General features: G+C 33.3%; 1 protein-coding gene across 1 annotated transcript in view; it reads right to left on the bottom strand.

Moving 5' to 3' along the window:
- Window positions 1–13741, bottom strand: part of LOC133323796 (bone morphogenetic protein receptor type-1B) — a 102437-nt gene extending 88696 nt beyond the window's left edge. Inside the window, exon 1 of the mRNA XM_061532697.1 lies at window positions 13657–13741. Within this exon, the coding sequence (XP_061388681.1) occupies window positions 13657–13690 (34 nt within the window). The 5' untranslated portion in view covers window positions 13691–13741. The remainder of the gene's footprint in view (window positions 1–13656) is intronic.
- Window positions 13742–17902: the final 4161 nt, after the last annotated feature.

Genomic DNA, 17902 nt, shown 5'->3' with positions numbered 1-17902 from the left:
AGAATATGCATAGAATCACTTTCTGAGTCGATTTATGCATGTCCGTCAGTTCGTCCGTCTGCAGATGTTAACTTGTAAACAAAGTACAGGTCGCATTTATGATCCGATTTGGATGAAATTTTGCACAAGTCAATTATTTGGCCCAAGGACGAACCCTATTGAAATTCAATAAAATCGGTTCAGATTTATATATAACTCCCATATATAGTTTCGTCCGATTTTAGGTAACTGATGCACCAAACTCCCATTATTTGTCCGATTGGAACAAAATTTGGCACAGCGCACTGAATCAGGTCCATGCGTATGTGTGAGTTTTGTTGAAATCGGTTCAGATTTAGATATAGCTCCCATATATAGTTCGTCCGATTTAAGGTAAATGGGGCATCAAAGTCCCTATAGTTCATTCGATTTGCACGAAATTTGGCATAACGTACTGAATTGAGCCTAGAGTGATGTCTGCAAAGTTTCGTGAAAATGGGTTCAGATTAAGACATAGCTCTCATATACATTTTCATCCGATTTACGGTAAATGGTGCACTGAAGTCCCTATATATCTTTCGATTTGCCCGAAATTTGGCATAGGGTACTGAATTAGGTCCAGAATGATGTGTGCTAAGTTTCGTGAAAATCGGTTCAGATTTAGATATAGCTCCCATATATATTTACGTCCGATTTTACGTAAATGGTGGACCAAAGTCACTATATATCCTTCGATTTGCACGAAATTTGGCATAGGGTACTGAGTTAGGTCGACAATGATGTGTGCTAAGTTTCATAAAAATCGGTCCAGATTTAGATATAGCTCCCATATATAGTTTCGTCCGATTTACAGTAAATGGTGCACTGAAGTCCCTATATATCTTTCGATTTGCACGAAATTTGGCATAGGGTACTGAATTAGGTCCAGAATGATGTCTGCCAAGTTCCGTGAAAATCGGTCCAGATTTAGATATAGCTCCCATATATATTTTCGTTTCATATTTTGCACAGAGTACTGAATCATATTCAGATTGATGTCTGCGAAGTTTTATTAAAATCGGTTCAGATTTAGATATAGCTCTCATATACAGTTTCGTCCGATTTTATGTGAATAATGCACACCAAACTCCCAATATTTGTCCGATTGGCAACCCAAAGGAAAACCAAGGTAGTTTCTGATTTCCACGAGTCGCCCTGATGGCAATATGTTGTCTAGGGCCACAAAAATTTGCAGAGATGTTGAGGAACATCTAAATAAGATCCCAATAAAAAATAACTAAAAAAGCTTAACCGATTCGAAAGCTATAACGAATTTACTACGATTGTTTTAGATAGATTATCATTTAAGCATGGATTAAAATATATTATTTTAATCTATATATATAATTTTGAGTTCCTACATCTTGATCAGATAGACTAATTTAAAACAAAAAACCTCACGATAGTCCAATTTATTACTGAGTTACAGAGCTATCTTTTGATGGGTACAAATGTACCACGGTTATTGATCTACGTATACTTTTTTTGGTTATGGACCGTAGGGTTAATTTCGCCCGATTTTATCTTAATGGTCCTTCAAAGATTCTATGACCGTTCTATCTATAGGATATTGTAGATATTAACATGTCTTGCATGTACCCAAAGTGGTGAAGGGTATCATATAGTCGGCCCCGTCCGACTTTTGAACTTTCCTTACTCGTTTTTTTTTGTCCTACTGTGCCTTTCAAAAATTTTCCACTGAAGTGCAAATGCTGTTTGTTGTCTGAGAATTGTCATTTACCAATAAAAGTTTTTTTTTATTAAATTGTAGAAGAGCTGATTTTTATGTCTATTGCACTTTTTATTGTTTTCTGTTATTTTTGATATAATCTTATCACAATACAAACAAAATCAATGTGAAGCAAGGCAGATATTCAGTTCAGAACCTCAATACAATTTTCTTTATGAAAATGTGACACCAATCGAAAATTTGAATGGGAAAACAAGGGTGGTTCTGCAATCATCAGAGTCATCCAAAATTTCATAAAATTTTAAATGTCAAAATATAAAAAAAAATATTTTTTTTAAATTGAATCGAGTGTGGATTTAAAGAAAAATATTTTTTAATATTAAAATCTTAACATTTTATACACTCGAGAAAAAAAATTCATTCAGCTCAAAAAATAATAAAATAATACCAAAAATAAATTTAAATAAAAAAATCAATAATTTTCTTGTTATTATATATTTATCCAAGAAATCTAAAAACTTGAATTAAAAAAAATATATATATGAAAATCAAATCAAACTAAAATTCACGAAGTTCATGGCTAGTCATAGCTAAGCTAATAACTTGGACAAACTTATAAATAATCTCACGGCTAATAATGACGATTATGATAATGACTATGAAGAAGATGATCTTCATAATCACCATGATCTTTTCTTTCATCTACACTCATAACTTTGAAGTTCTTCTTTCCGAGTTTACACTGGCCGTGCCAAATTGGCCGGTCGGTCAAAATGAAGAATCCGCTCGTTTGCTATTCTCGACGTTGTAACGTTGTTTTAGACACGTTTTCATCATTAATTTAAACCATGTGTACGACTACGTGTGGATTTTTCTCTTCTTCTTCATATTGTAGATATGTATGGATTTGTATTCATTTGTTGTGTTGTTTTCTTGATTTTCTTTCTGACATTGTTTCTTTTTTATCTCAAAAGATAATCAAGCGAAGGGGGAAAAAGAAAACGAATACCCGGCGAAGAGAAACATAACAAACACATTTCTTTGATCTTGATAAATGAACCTTTTAAAATGTCGAATCGAATATGGCTGATATTAGCCTCGCTCGCTCTCGCTTGCTGCTGTTTCTTATTCTTCTTCATCGTTATTTTTCGATGGATCTTCACGCCCGGCATCATAATGATGTTGAAATGTAATAAATTTAAATACAATATTCATAATTCATTGCCGAAGATTTTTGTTTTGTTGATTTTAACTTCAAGTGGTGGAGGAAGAAAAAATACCAATTTGGCAACGTGGTTGAGAAACAGAATTTCTACCAGAGGACAGAAGTTAATCAAGGAGTTATCATAGGTCTAGAAATACAGAGATCAGACCCTGCAGAGGTCTTCTACAGTGACATAATATTTTTGAAAAATTCACACCTTTATTGGAGGTTGAAAGACATATTTTTAAAAAATTCAAGCCTGTATTGGTCGTAAAAAAATATTTTTAAACCAGTAAAGAAAGTAGTAAAGTCGGACTGGGCCGACTATAGGATACCCACCCTTCACCGCTTTGAATATATTCTACATATGCATCCTAACAGACGTCGCCTTTTCGAAGGAACGTTGACATGAAATTGAACGAATTTAAATCTAAATCTAACCCGATTTTCTCGAAACTTAACACACGAGCTCTGGTTGGGACAGATTTCCATCTCAAAGACTCGAAAATCCCCATAAACATGCAGAACAACAACAACATCAAATGTAAATACAAATATAGAAAAAAACGACAAAATTTCTGTAAATACTCTTGTCATAAGCGAACAAATATATAAAAGAGGTTTTAGAAATACTCCCACGTACAAAACATTCAATTGTAGTAACTTCAGTACATTGTACAAAATTGAGTGCCGGTCGGCCAAACTTTGGGTCTTTACTGCACAATTTACATTAAATCGGACAAAAATATATATATGGGAGCAAAATCTAAATATAAACCGATTTTCACGGAATTTCGCACACATCATTCTGAACCTATGGCAAATTTCGCGCATATCCAAAGATATAAAGGAACTAGGTGCCCCATTTACCCAAAATCGGACGAAAATTTATATGGGAGCTATACCCAAAATCTGACCCGATTTTCTCGAAACTTGACACATATTATTCTGGACCTTATTCAGTACGCTATGCCAAATTTCGCGCATATCGAAAGATATATCGGGACTTTGGTGCCCCATTTACCCAAAATCGGATGAAAATATATATGGGAGGTATATCCCAATCTGAACCGATTTACTCGAAACTTGACACATATTATTCTGGACCTTAATCAATACCCTATGCCAAATTTCGTGCAAATCGAAAGGTATATAGGGACTTTGGTGCCCCGATTTACCCAAAATCGGACGAAAATATATATGGGAGCTATATCCAAATCTGAACCGATTTTCTCGAAACTTGACACTATGCAAAATTTCGTGCAAATTGAAAGATATATGGGGGTTTTAATGCACCATTTACATAAAATCGGACAAAACTATATATGGGAGCTATATCTGAATCTGAACCGATATTCTCGAAACTTAGCACACATCATTCTGGACCTAATTCAGAACTCTGTGCCAAATTTCATGCAAATCGAAAGAAATATAGGGTCTTTGGCGCACCATTTACATAAAATCGAACAAAACTATATATGGGAGCTATATCCAAATCTGAACCGATTTTCTCGATACTTAGCACACATCATTCTGGACCTAATTCAGAACTCTGTGCCAAATTTCATGCAAATCGAATGATATATAGGATCTTTGGTGTCCCATTTACTTTAAATCGAAACTATATACGAGAGCTATATCTAAATCTGAATCGATTTTCTTCAATTTCAATAGGTTTCGTCCTTGGGCCAAATAAGTGAGCTGTGACAAATTTCATCCAAATCGGATCATAAATGCGATCTGTACTTTGTTTACAATTTAACATCTCCAGACAGAGGGACGGACGGACATGCATAAATCGACTTAGAAAGTGATTCTATGCATATGCTCAAAAGGAACCATGGGTCGGTCTATATTGTTTCCTTATGCCTGTTACAAACATATGCACAAAGACATAACGCCCTGTACCACAGTGTGGTGAAGGGTATAAAAATCCACGCCTATAGTGGTGGTTGAAAAAAAATTATTTTTTTAAAATCCACGTTGAAAAAAAAATATTTTTTTAAAAATCCACGTTGAAAAAAATATAAAAATAAAAAATAGTTTTCAAATATATTTTCTTAATAAAATTACCAACCATAAAAAAATCTCTTAACACTTTTTATTTAAATCCAAAATTTAATTCGATTTAAAAAAAATTCCAGAAAAAAACCTATCAGCTAAGGTGTGGGCATTAATAATATTCGAAATAATTCGCCACAGGCAGTCCTTTTGATGTTTTGATATGCCAAGTGGTGTTTTTGTTGTTGTTTTTGGGGTGAAACTAAGACCATACTCCCCTCGAAAGCCAGTCGCCACACATTCTCCAAAAATAAAACACGAATTTCATAGCCAAAGGAATTATCCATGGCTCAAAAAAAAATGTTTTTTTTTTTACTATTGAAACAAAGGAAACAACAACAAATCTATAAGACAAACACCTTTTTTATAAATAACAAAAAAATTGAGAACAACAACAAAAAATACCTATTTTCAGATTTGTTATTGGGATTGACTGCTGGCTAGCTCAGCTTACCTCAGCGTATGAGTGTGTGATTGCTGGGCCATGTTCTGCTTATTTTTTATTCGGCCAATAATTTAAATTAGAAACACTTTTTTGGTAGGTTTTTTTCATTTTTTTGTTTTCTGGGTTTTCAGTACAAAACCGGTTTCGGAGTCTGATCTGGTGTGTGTGTGATCCACAAACGTGCAAAAAAATAAGGTTTAATAGCCAGACTCAGCCAGACAGCCAAGCCACCTCCACCTTGATAGTCACGACTTTTTTCTACGGTCTTAAAAAACAAAAATAAAAAAAATCTCCTCACAGCTGGATATCATCTGGGTTCGTCTTTTTGGGTTGCCTTTTTTTAACGATTTTTCAATTTGTTGTTGTTGTTCCATTTTTTTTTTTTTTTTGTTGGTTTACTTTGGCATTCAGGAAATACAGATCAAAGGTGTTTGAGCTACATATGTCAGTAACAATTTTAAATGTGGAGGGCTACAGACAGTTTCTGAAGCCAAAAGCTTTAACAAATTGCGTAATTTTCAACATTTCGAAACGGCAACAACAATAACAACAACATCGAAAACAGTTCAAAAGTCGAAAAATGCAAAACTTAATTTGTTTTCTAAGAAATGTGATTTTTTTCCAGATTGAAATCAAAGTGATTTATTCTTTTTGGGGTTCTTAATATGTGTGTGAGGGTGTGTGTGTGTGTGCGATTTTTGGAAGGAGTTTCAAATCTGAATCATTTAAATTAAACCAAAAATATGTGATTTATTTTATTGCAAATTAAATGTGAGGAATTTATTAGGTCTTTCCTTCAATGGGATTATTTGTCAATTGATATTAATGGACTGTTTGGACCTCCCATCAAAGCATTTGGAAGGAGGAAGGGATATTTAAATTTTGGGAAATCGGAAAAGAAATCGAATTATTTTTTTTTGGGACCAAGGCAAGGCATGGATTTTTAAAAAATAGTTTTTTAGGAAACACTCAAAACCTGGATTTTTTAAAAAAATATTTTTGAAGTAGTCAAACAAACAAGGCGTGGATTTTTTAAAAAAAATATTTTTGAAGTAGCCAAACAAACAAGGCGTGGATTTTTATACCCTACACAACTATGTTGTCAGGTTATTATAGCTTTATGCAGCCCCAAAAGTTTGTAACGCCGCGAAATATTGGTCCTAGACCCACCTTTAAGTATACCGATTGTCATATCTCGACTAGCTGAGTCGATCTAGACATGTTCGTCCGTCCGTCTGTTTGTCCATTATAATTTGTAAACACGATACAGGCCACAGTTATGGACCAATCTTTACGAAATTTTGCATGTAGGATGGGTTCTTGCCAATGAAGACCCCTATTGTTTTTGGGAAAGATCGGTTAATATTTAGGGGATAAAAGGGACCAAATATTAAATTTTTGTCGGTTTTTCTGGTCGCTCTAGAGGCCGCAATAATGGCCCGAACGTCGTTAAATTTTGCATGGAGAAGGGGATCGGGCCAGAGAATAAGCATGCCTGTTTTGATAAAGATCGGTCAATATTAAGCGGGTCAAATTTGTATTCTATAGCGTATATATTTACCCCTGCAGGACATAGACCCGAGAAGTTGATATTATATCCAAGAGGAGTGGTTGACCTTTAGATTAATACCAATTATATTGTCCGAACACATAGGATGTGGGAGTTACACCTAAATATTTACAGGTATCTTCGTATTCGTATATTATTTAGTAACCAATTTTCGCTCTAGAGAGCGGAACTATAGCGCTGATCGCTTTGAAATGTTCCATGAGGTTCCAGTTATGATCAAGGACAACGCCTATAATTTTCTTGATGATCAGATAATAATTTTGGAATGAAGTGGACCGAAAACTTTTGTGTTATTTTCAAGTCGATCTATAGACCACAAATGAAAGCCGAACGTCACAACACAACCCACGGTGAGAGGAATCTGGACAATAGCTGTACTGAATACTCGTAATATTCGGAAAATATGTCAGTGTGAGGAAGAGGTGATGTTTACCTCTAATCGGGCAAGAGGGTGCAAATATCACGATATATTGCCGAAACTCGGAATAAACATCCGCAGAAAATTTGAGTTTCGTGGGAGTTGTGTAGGGTATCGTATGGTCGTCCCCGTCCGACTATACTGCTCCGCTCACTGGCTTAAAAAATATTTTTGAAATAGCCAATTAAAGTGCGGATCTTTAAAAGGCGTTCATTAAAAAAAATATATATTTTTAAGTATCCACATAAGGCGTAGATTTAAAAAAATTAAATATTTCTTTTTTAAAAATTATTTTAAGGATCCTTTTCAATACGCTTTCTTTAAAAAAATGATCTCCAAGATTACCAAATACTTGGAAAATCATTTGAATATCCATGTATCCTTATTATCCTAACTTTCTTTTTTCTATGATGTTGACAGATTTATGTCTAGCATGAAATTCATATCAATTTTCAAAATCTCCTTGAAAAAATCCTGACAAGAAAAAAGATACATACACATCAACAGAATTTCAATGAGCCAAGGGATGAGTTACATGTCAAGCATTTGTTATGCCAATGATTTCATGGCTACTTCTCCTAAGGGGTTCCTTGGAAAAGATTTCCCAAAATGCTGGTCAGCAATGTTACACCTGAATTTCTTTCTTTTTTCGAATACAAAACAGTAGAGTGAAAATGCTATTATCTATTTTAACAAGTTCGAACAATGGATAGAAGAAGAGAAAAGAAAGTAGAACTCATGCAGACAATTGACAAAAGAAAATTCAAGAGCAGTCCTTGAATAATAGATAGATGGCTGGTTTGCTGGCTACCTGAAAGATAGTTGTGTGGAGGTCAGATTACAGACAGACATGAACCAAGGGTCAATTCTTTGTATGATGACACACACAGATACATAATTAAAACAACAACAAAAAACAATGACATTTATGTGACAGTGAAAACGAAAAAAGGAACATGCCTTGTGAAACGAAATCCCACTAGGAAAAACTCCAAAATAAGGCATAGAGATTAATTACCCAACATGTGTTCATCATGGATAGAGAGAGGGAGAGGGTGTGGTAGAAAGTCCTATTGTTATTGGATTTTTATTTCAAATATCATCAATTATGCCAAGGTTTATGATCTGCCAATGTAAAGTGTGAAGTAAAGAAAAATCCTCTAACAAATTTTTAGTATCATTTCCTAGTGGGTTATTCACTAAAGTAAAAAGACTAAACGAAAAACCAGAATCGATCGTACATACATTTCAAGCTTCCATACAAAAAACTTTATCGAATTTAATAAAGATTTTGAAATTGAAGCGTAACAAAAATCATCATTATCATCAACATTTGGGGGGAATCATCAGTCGAAATGAAACTGAATTTCAAATGCAAACGATGGTAAATCCAATCTTCATTTGGGTGTAAAGAAAAAAGGGGGAAAGAGAGTCAAACAAAACAAATTTATTTTTATTCGTTATGCTGGTCAGAAAGATTTTGAAATGCCGGCCTGAACAACAACCACCAAAAAATCCCATAATACGTCTTGGATGTTTATTCGATTGTTGTTGTTGCTGGGAATTCTGATGATGACTGGAAATTTGCTATGCATTTTTGGTTGGAGTGGGGGATTTATTTTTTGGTATTGAATTGAATTTGAAACACCTTTTATTTGAATCTTTAAATGGTGATGAAGACGATTTATGATGCGGTAAAAAAAATGAAATGAAGAAATGATGGAAAGAAAAAAAAAATAATGGGAAAAAAACGGAGGCGTCAAAAAATAATTTAAATCGTAATTGAAAAAAAAAAAATTGTTTGGGAAAACGGGTCGAACTTTTCATAACCTTCACCAGGTGGTGTGCACTGTAAATTCTTGAAATCGGTAGGAATTTTTATATGAATTGGGTTGTCTATGTTCTGAGTAAATTACTAGCAGGTTAGGAACTTCAACATAGAGAAAATAAAATGGAACCTTTATATGAGGAGCTATGTAAAAACATGGATCGATAAAGACAATATTTTGGAAAAGAAGTATTTTATTGAGCAAAAATCCGTAGTGGCCTTTGGACCCTGAAAATACCTAAAATCTGGATGGATGTTTAAAGGGGGAGCTATACGCATCTTGAGTTATATTTATCGAAAATTGTGTATTTGACTCGGGTCCTACTTTTCGTCCCCTTCACAATGTGTGTGCGCATTCAAAATCCTTTAAAAATAGGTAGGAACATGTTTATGAATTCAGGAATTCCGATACAGAGAAAATAAAACGGGAACTCCGTATCGATATTGAAACATTTTCGTTGAAGAAGTTTATTTATTTATTTTTTTTTTGTTGAATAAAAATCCGCTATTCCAAATTAACGTGACTTACGTCTCAAAATGCGCTTAGGACCCTGGAAATGCTTAAAATTCGGAGGGATCTTTAAATGGGGGCTATACCTAAAGATGTCCATAGAAAATAATGTTTTCCCATCCTTCTTGACCATCCACCCTCCTGAACTTGGAATGCCAAATTGTAGCCACTTTGTTGGGAAAAATAAACCCTCAATGTACAGAAAAGGTGTGGGGCTTTTTATATAGCAAAGATGGGACGATATTGATAATTGTTGGTAGGCATTATCAACCTACACAGGATTTCATTACGGTGGGCCGAGGTTCCTTTTTGTATTGAACCTGGGCCCACCGTAATGAAATCCTGTTTAGGTTCATTGGAAAATCTATCATAATCGAAAATATCAAATGATGATAAATTTTGAAAATTCTGTAGAAAACTGTATTTAATGAGATCTTTGGACCAGAAAAATTTTCAAAGATTTTCTAAAGACAAATTTCTCCCCCAATTTCTTATATATGCAAAAGTCCCGAGCATCCCTTCTCTTTCCCATAAAAACAATCCTTTCAAAAATATAAATCCCCACCAGTTTTTCAAATCCATTACCCTCCCAGCAAACCTTCACTATTTTCCCTGCATTTCGCTCCCATTTCCTTCCTTTCTCTCCTATCCCAAAACGAAACATCTTTAATAGTTTCCTTAAGGGGATATCTTCTTCTATGTCTATCCTCCTCCTCCTATCCATTTAAGGAAATGCCAGCCAAAACAATTCCTTTCCAAGAATTGAAACATCCATCCATATAACAACCAACCATTGATCTCTATTGCCAAGCGGAGGAGCTAAGAAGAAATTCTTCCTCTTCTTCTTTTATTTTTCTTCATTATCGTTGTTGTTGTTGTTTGGTTGCTTATTCCGCTTTGTGTGATTTGTATGCAACTCATGTTACAAATTCTACACATTACAATTATTGTTGTTGTTACTGCTGGTATTTGAAAAAAATTCTGTGTTGTTGTTGTAGTGGTTAAAAAATTTATAGGAAGGTCGTTACGGAAGTTTTGGAGGAATACCACCACAATTGTATGCGGATAAAAGAGCAAATGGATAAAATTATACATAGGGGTGGATAAAAATGTTATCCATAATGATGGATAAAACTATTATCCACTAATGAGGATAAAAGTTGTATCCACGTAGTAGTTAACAAATTCATAGGAAGTTCGTTGCGGAAGTTTGACGGAATATTACACAAGGGAATTGCGGATAAAGAAACAAACATGGATAACAAAAATAATCCATAAAGGTGGATAAAACTATTATCCACTAATGGGGATAAAAAGCCCATAAAAAAATATTTTATATAAGACCACGTCTCAGACGTCTTCAAAAAATTATTTTTAAACCAGTGAGCGGAACTCAAACTTTCTGCGGATGTTTGTTCCGAGCCTGGGAGATATTTCGTGATATTTGCACCCACTTGCCCAACTAGAGGTCAACAGCACCTCTTCCTTACACTGACATATATTCCGAGTATTACTAATATTCAGTACAGCCCTTCCAAGTACTTGTCCAGATTCCCTTCACCGTGAGTTGTGTTGTGATGTTCGGCTTATAATTGTGACATATAGAGCGACAAAACAAAAGTTTCGGTCCACTTCATCCTAAAATTATTATCTGATCATCACCGAAAATTATAGGCTTTGTCCTTGACGACCACAACTGGAATCTCATGGAAAATTTCAATGTGATCAGCGCCATGTTTCCGCCCTCTAGTGTGAAAATAATAACTAAATAATATCTCAGTACGTAAGCACCTGTAAATATTTAAGTGTAACTCCCGCATCCGAGAACATAGGGTAATACAATTGGTATCAATTTAAAGGTCAACCATTCCTCTTGGATATACTATCAACATCTCGGATCTATGTCCATCAGGAGCCATAGAATACAAATTTTGTAATTTTTCACACAAAAGTCAGGATCCATTTGACCCGCTAAATATTGAACGATCTTTATCAAAACCGGCATACTTATTCATTGTGCCTGATCCCCTTCTCCATGTAAAAATTCGCGAAGTTTGGTTCATAATTGCGGCCTCTAGAGTGACCAGAAAAAACGATAAAAATTAAGTATTTGGTCCATATCATCCCCTAGATATTAACCGATCTTTACCAAAAACAATAGGGGTCTTCATTGGGTAGAACCCATCCTACATGCAAAATTTCGTGAAGATTAGTCCATAACATAGTTGTGTTGGGTATAACAAGCCTCGAAGTTCCTTGAAAGATATTTAAAAAAGTCCACAACTCCAAGGTCCTTAAAAAAATATTTGCAGTAAAACCACGTCTTTAAGGACCCTACAGTTCTTTCGTAGTAAAATCACTCCTGTAAGGTCCTTGAACAAAATTATTCGCAATAAGGTCCTTGAAAAATATTATTCGCAATAAGGTCCTGTAAGGTCCTTGAAAAAAAAATTATTCGCAATAAAGTCCTGTAAGGCCCTTGAAAAAATTATTCGCAATAAGGTCCTTGACAAAATCTTTACTAAAATCACGCCTCTATGGCCATTGAAAAAATTATGTTAAATAAACCCACGCCGCCTTTAAGGCCCATGAAAAAACTATTTGCAGTTGAACCACGCCTCTGAGGTCTCTGAAAAAATATTTACAATAAAACCACGCCTATGAATTACTTGAAAAAAAAAAAATTATTTTAACTAAGACCAAGCCTCTATGGCCCTTGAAAAATTATTTCACAAAATATACGCCTCTGAGGCCCTTGATATAAAGGGACTTTGGTGGACCGAAAATGTATATGGGGGCGATATCTAAATCTGAACCGATATTCACGAAACATAACACACATCATTCTAGACCTAATTCATTACGCTGTGCCAAATTTCGTGTAAATCGAATGATATATAGGGACTTTGGTGCACTATTTACTTAAATTCGGACGAAAATATATATGAGAGCTATATCTAAATCTGAACCGATTTTCAGGAAACTTAACACACATCATTCTGGGCTCAATTCAGCACGTTATGCCAAATTTCGTGCAAATCTAAAGATATTAAGGGACTTTGGTGCACCATTTACATAAAATCGGACGAAAATATATGTGAGAGCTATATCTAAATCTGAACCGATTTTTCCCAATTTCAATAGAGTTCGTCCCTGGGCCAAACAAGTGAGCTGTGCCAAATTTCATCCAATTCGGATCATAAATGCGACCTGTACTTTGTTCACAAAAATACATGGACGGAAAGACGGACATGCGTAAATCGACTCAGAAAGTGATTCTATGCATATTCTCAATCTCGTTTCCATTTCCCTGTTACAAACATATGCACAAAGACATAATACCCTGTGGTGAGGGGTATAAAAAGCCATGCCTCTAAAGTCTCTAAAAAATTTGGCAATAAAAAACCACACCATTGAAGTCCTTGAAAATATTTTACTAATAAACCCACGCAAGTCCTTGGAAAATTTAATTTAATTAAATCCACGCTTTTGATGTTCTTGAAAATATTATTTGCAATACCTCCAGCCTCTAGGTCCTTTAAAAAATTATTTCAAAAAAATCCAATTTTTTTTTTAATAAATTAATTTTTTAAATTATTTTAACAACCTCAAATTCATTTTCAAAATGTTTCCCCTCCTCCATTTCTTATTTCTTATTTCATAAATAAAATATTCTAAATATTTTCATATCATATATATATATGATTATTAAAAAAAACAATATTTTGTGTTGTTTTGATTTTTTTCCGAACGAAGAAAAAAAAACAACGACACCACATTTAGAATAAATAACAAGAAATGTGGCCAAAAGGAAAATACAAAAACAAAATCAAAGTAAAAAACAAAACAAAATAAAAAATTCAAAAAAAAAAAATAAAATACAACAAAAAAATCGAAATAATTATATTTACCGTGAGCCTTCTTCTTTCTGGATTTCGGCGCCATGTCTACGAGTTTTCAAGCTCAACTCGTAAAACAACAACAACGACAACGCGTTAGTAAAAATGCAAGCAGCAAAAGCAACGAACTGCTCGTCGCTATGAATTCAAGATGAGAATCGAGGGAATGGACGGATGAAACGTCCCAAGGAAGGCGGCTATATGTTGTTGAATAATCGGCGATGATGGTAGACAAACGTTGGCAGCGGCGACGGCGATGACGATGATTCCTCTTTGCTGGACTTCTTGGAGGATGGTTTCAGTTCAGTTGAATGTGTGTTTGCCTGTGTGTGTATCCACAATCACCCAAACAATCAGTTGTTGCTGTTGTTGTTTTTTCTTCTTCTTCTGTTTTTGGCCAACAACAAAATGGGTTCAGGCCATCAAAACAGGCTGGCTTGCCTGTTCGCTTAATAATTACAAAGAAAGGTTGTGTGTTTTTTGTTGTTTTTCCTTTTTTCTTCTTCTTCTTGTTTTTCTTCTTGCTCCTTCTCTTATGTTATGTTTATTCTTTGTTTTGTTCTTCAATTCTTGTGGGCCACATGACCGACCAAGGCAAGAGTTACGACAAGATTAAAGCCTTTGGGGGGGACAAGCTACACAACAACAACAACGACGAAACGAATTGTTGCACGATCTTTGTTGCTGTTGTTGTTGCTGGTGTTGAGAAATGTGAATGTGACGTTGTCCTCAGTTTCCAGGGCCACGAAGGGTATAAAAATTGAAAACCGGATTTTTATTTTTGCTGGTTTTGTAAACAGAGGTAGAGCTACTCCTCTCTTCTCCGGATTCTCTTCTGTGGATGTCTCTTCAAATTGTTGTTTTTGTTGCTCTTGATGATGACGATGAAGATATGGATGATAAAGCTGGACAGGCAAGCAGGCGAGCAGGCCAAGGCAACTTAACAATGGGTTTGGTGCGCAGGCCCAACAGCTTCAGTGGGGGTTTTAAATGACCAACCAAACGAACGACGGATCGACCGGGCTCTAAACTGGACACTCTCTTTCTCAGAGTAGTGGAGTGCAGAAGTTATGGCCTCAGTGGCGTCAATGTTTTTCGATGTTGTTGTTATAGGTCTTTGGTTCGGCACAAAGGGTTGGATCCTTGTGGCAGGGAAAAAATTGCAATATTTTTTGTTGTTGTTTTTGTTGTTGCTTGTTAGTGTAGAATTGTGGCATAAACCTTTGGTTTATGGGATCTTTGTGTTGTTGTTCTGGCAGTTCGCAAGATTTATGCTGAAATTTTAAGTTCACAGCTTTTTTTCTTTCAGGTTCTTTTTTTGTGTTGTTCTCCAAGGTGTTTTGTTGTTGTTCTTGTAGCTGCAGCTTTTGTAAAGATGGAAGTGATGTGATTGTTGTTATGCTTCCTCTTCTTATTTTGTTTTTATAAAAAAAATCTTATTATTCTTGTTGTTGGTTGGTATAAGAACCTGGTCTATAGCAGGCCTGTGGTGTGAGCTCGTGATCACGTTGAGTATAATTATAGACGAAAGGTGGCGATATGTACGACGATGATGACGATACCGAAGAGGTTCATTCAGCCTCCTCTGGTTCCCTTGGGAAGGCAGGGGCAGACAATATGCACACGCAAAGGGTTTTAACTAAATGGCGAGCAAAACAAAACGAAGAAAAAAAAACTTTGCAGAACGTAGGAAAAAAATCAGGTGAAATTTAATCCACTGGGGAGGAGAACTAATGTAAAGCTCCAACAACACAACGAACAGGGGGAAATAGTTTGCCAACACCCCAGCAGCTTTGGTTCGGAACGCTTAACGCGTTTTGAATGGTGGTGTTAGTGTTGTTGGTATTGTTGTTTTTTTTCTTTTGGCAGGTATTACGTTAACATTTAACGCTTCGTGTGATTTGTTGTCAATGTTGATGATGATGAAAACGGTGATGTTGTTGGAGATAGGTTTCCTGGTAGCTACCTTTTTGGGGGCTACGGGGTGAATCCGAAAGGGTAATAATAGCTGTTATTTGTTGTAACACACACACACGCAAAAAACGAGGGGGCTTAGAACGTTTTTGTGGTTTCTTTGCCAGCTAAAGTTGTTGTAGTTTAAGATTTTGTTGGTTTTCTCTATGGTGTTGTTGTTTTGTTCTTGTTGTTATATTAGCAGATTATTTGTTGTATGCAAACACAAATATATGCACATAGATATATTAATTTTGTTTTTCTGTTTTATTTTTGTTATAATTTTCTTAGTTGTTTATTTTTCTTTCTCTTTTGTTTTGAACGGAGATTTTTTGCGCTTAGGTTTCAAATGGCGCGTTTTTTTTTAATTATTTATGTTTTTATTGATTTTTTCAATGAATTTTCTGTACCAAAAAAAATGTAAATAATTATAATTAAAAAAATATATATATTTTTATTTGCCCTTTTATTTTATTGATTTATATATTTTTTTTAATTCAAATATTTATAATAAAAAATATATATATTTTTTAAATTCACACTTTTAGTTTAAATTTGTTTTCGTTAAGAAAAATTAAACTAAAAGTGGAGCGTTTTTTAATTATTCATTTTAAATGATTTTTTTTTTATTTTCTGTACGCAAAAAAGTGCAAAATTATTATTATTATTTTATTATAAATTTTATTTTTAAAAATGTAAATAATTAGAAATTTTTTGTCACTTTTAGTTTATATTTGTGTATGTTCTTTTCGCTTGTTTTTGAAATGGATGGTTTCATTTATATATATTTTTTTCTAATTATTTTCAGTACCAAAAAATACAAATATTTATTATTAAACATTTTTTTTTAAATTAGTCACTTTTATTTCAAATTTTATTATTAAAAAAATACAAATTATTGTTATAGAAATAAATATATATTTTTTTTAATTTGTCACTTTTTGTTTAAAATTTTCCCATTTTGTTTAATTGTTGTTTTTAAATAAAATATTAAAAAAGCAGATTTATTTTTTAATTGACACTTTCAAATTGATTTTTTATTATTTTATTTATGTATTTTTTTTTTTAATTTTTTCTCTTTATTAAAAGAATCATTTTTTATCTTCATTTTCGTACTTTGTTTATTAATTAAATTTGTGTCACGATTTTTTTCCAATTTTTGTCTGTCGAAATTGGTATGTTTTTTATTTATTTTTTAACACTTAAATATTGCCTTAAATGCCAGGCAAATATTTCCCGTTTTTGTCACACAGGAATTGGGATTTTTTTATTTTTATTTAATTTATTTGTAATTATTTTTTAATTTATATATTTTTATTTTATATTTAAAAAGTGAAATTTGTTTTTTTAATAATGCCACAAATTCTTCTTCTTCCAATGGAAATTTTTTTTTACATAATATTTATTGTAAAATTAAAAAAAAATTGTCACCAGAGTTTCATTGAGTACAACAAAAAAATATTTTTAGATTTTAATCTTAAAAATCTTAACTTTTTTGTATTTTACAATTTATTGAAAAATTATTAAAAAAATAGTATTTCCTGGTCCACCAACACGTCTCTAAGCTCCTTCAAAAAAAACTATTTGCTTTAAAATCAAACCTCTAAGGTCCTTGGATAAAAGTTATTGAAAACAAATCCAAGCGTCTAAAGTTCGTAAATAAATGTTTGCAGCAAAACCACGACAAATGTCTTTCCAAATTTTTTTTAAATTTCACCTTAAAAAATTATTATTATTTAATTTTTTTATTTACTGTAAATTTTTGAATTTTTTATTTTTTTTTTTTTTTGAGACAAATAACAAAAAAAGATATTTTTAGTTTTTTTTTTTTATAAAATTATTGTTTTTAATAATTTTGAAATAATACAAGGCCTCTGGGGTGGTTTATTTAGGACCTTCGAAAAAATATTTTAATTCAATCCACGCGTCTAAGGACTTTTGAGAAAAATATTGAGACTTTTTTAATGAAATTAAATTCTGTGATAAATCTAAATCTTTGTTTTTGTAGATTTGGAAAAAAATTTTGAATTTTTTTTTTTTTTTCAATTCTGTATTCGAATATAATATGAAAATATAGAACTCATATTGCTGTATAATTTCGCCCTTCTTAACAAAAATATTATCCATGAAACAATTTTTTAATCCGTTAAGAATTTGTTAGAAATTTGCTTATTTTTTCAATATTTAGCTGGTCAAATGTACATATAGCCCAAAGGAATTGCTGACCATATAAGAAAGTTGAGGTACTGTGGTAGCTGTATAAAGTTTCATATGGTCGGTTCCTTCCAATTAACTATTAACAATA

This window comes from Musca vetustissima, unplaced genomic scaffold (assembly GCF_032173495.1).
Source record: "Musca vetustissima isolate MV318-11 ecotype Yass unplaced genomic scaffold, APGP_CSIRO_Mvet_v1 utg4706, whole genome shotgun sequence".
Taxonomy (NCBI): domain Eukaryota; kingdom Metazoa; phylum Arthropoda; class Insecta; order Diptera; family Muscidae; genus Musca; species Musca vetustissima.
Note: the sequence above shows the minus strand (reverse complement) of the source record. Positions and strands in the feature narration are given on the sequence as shown.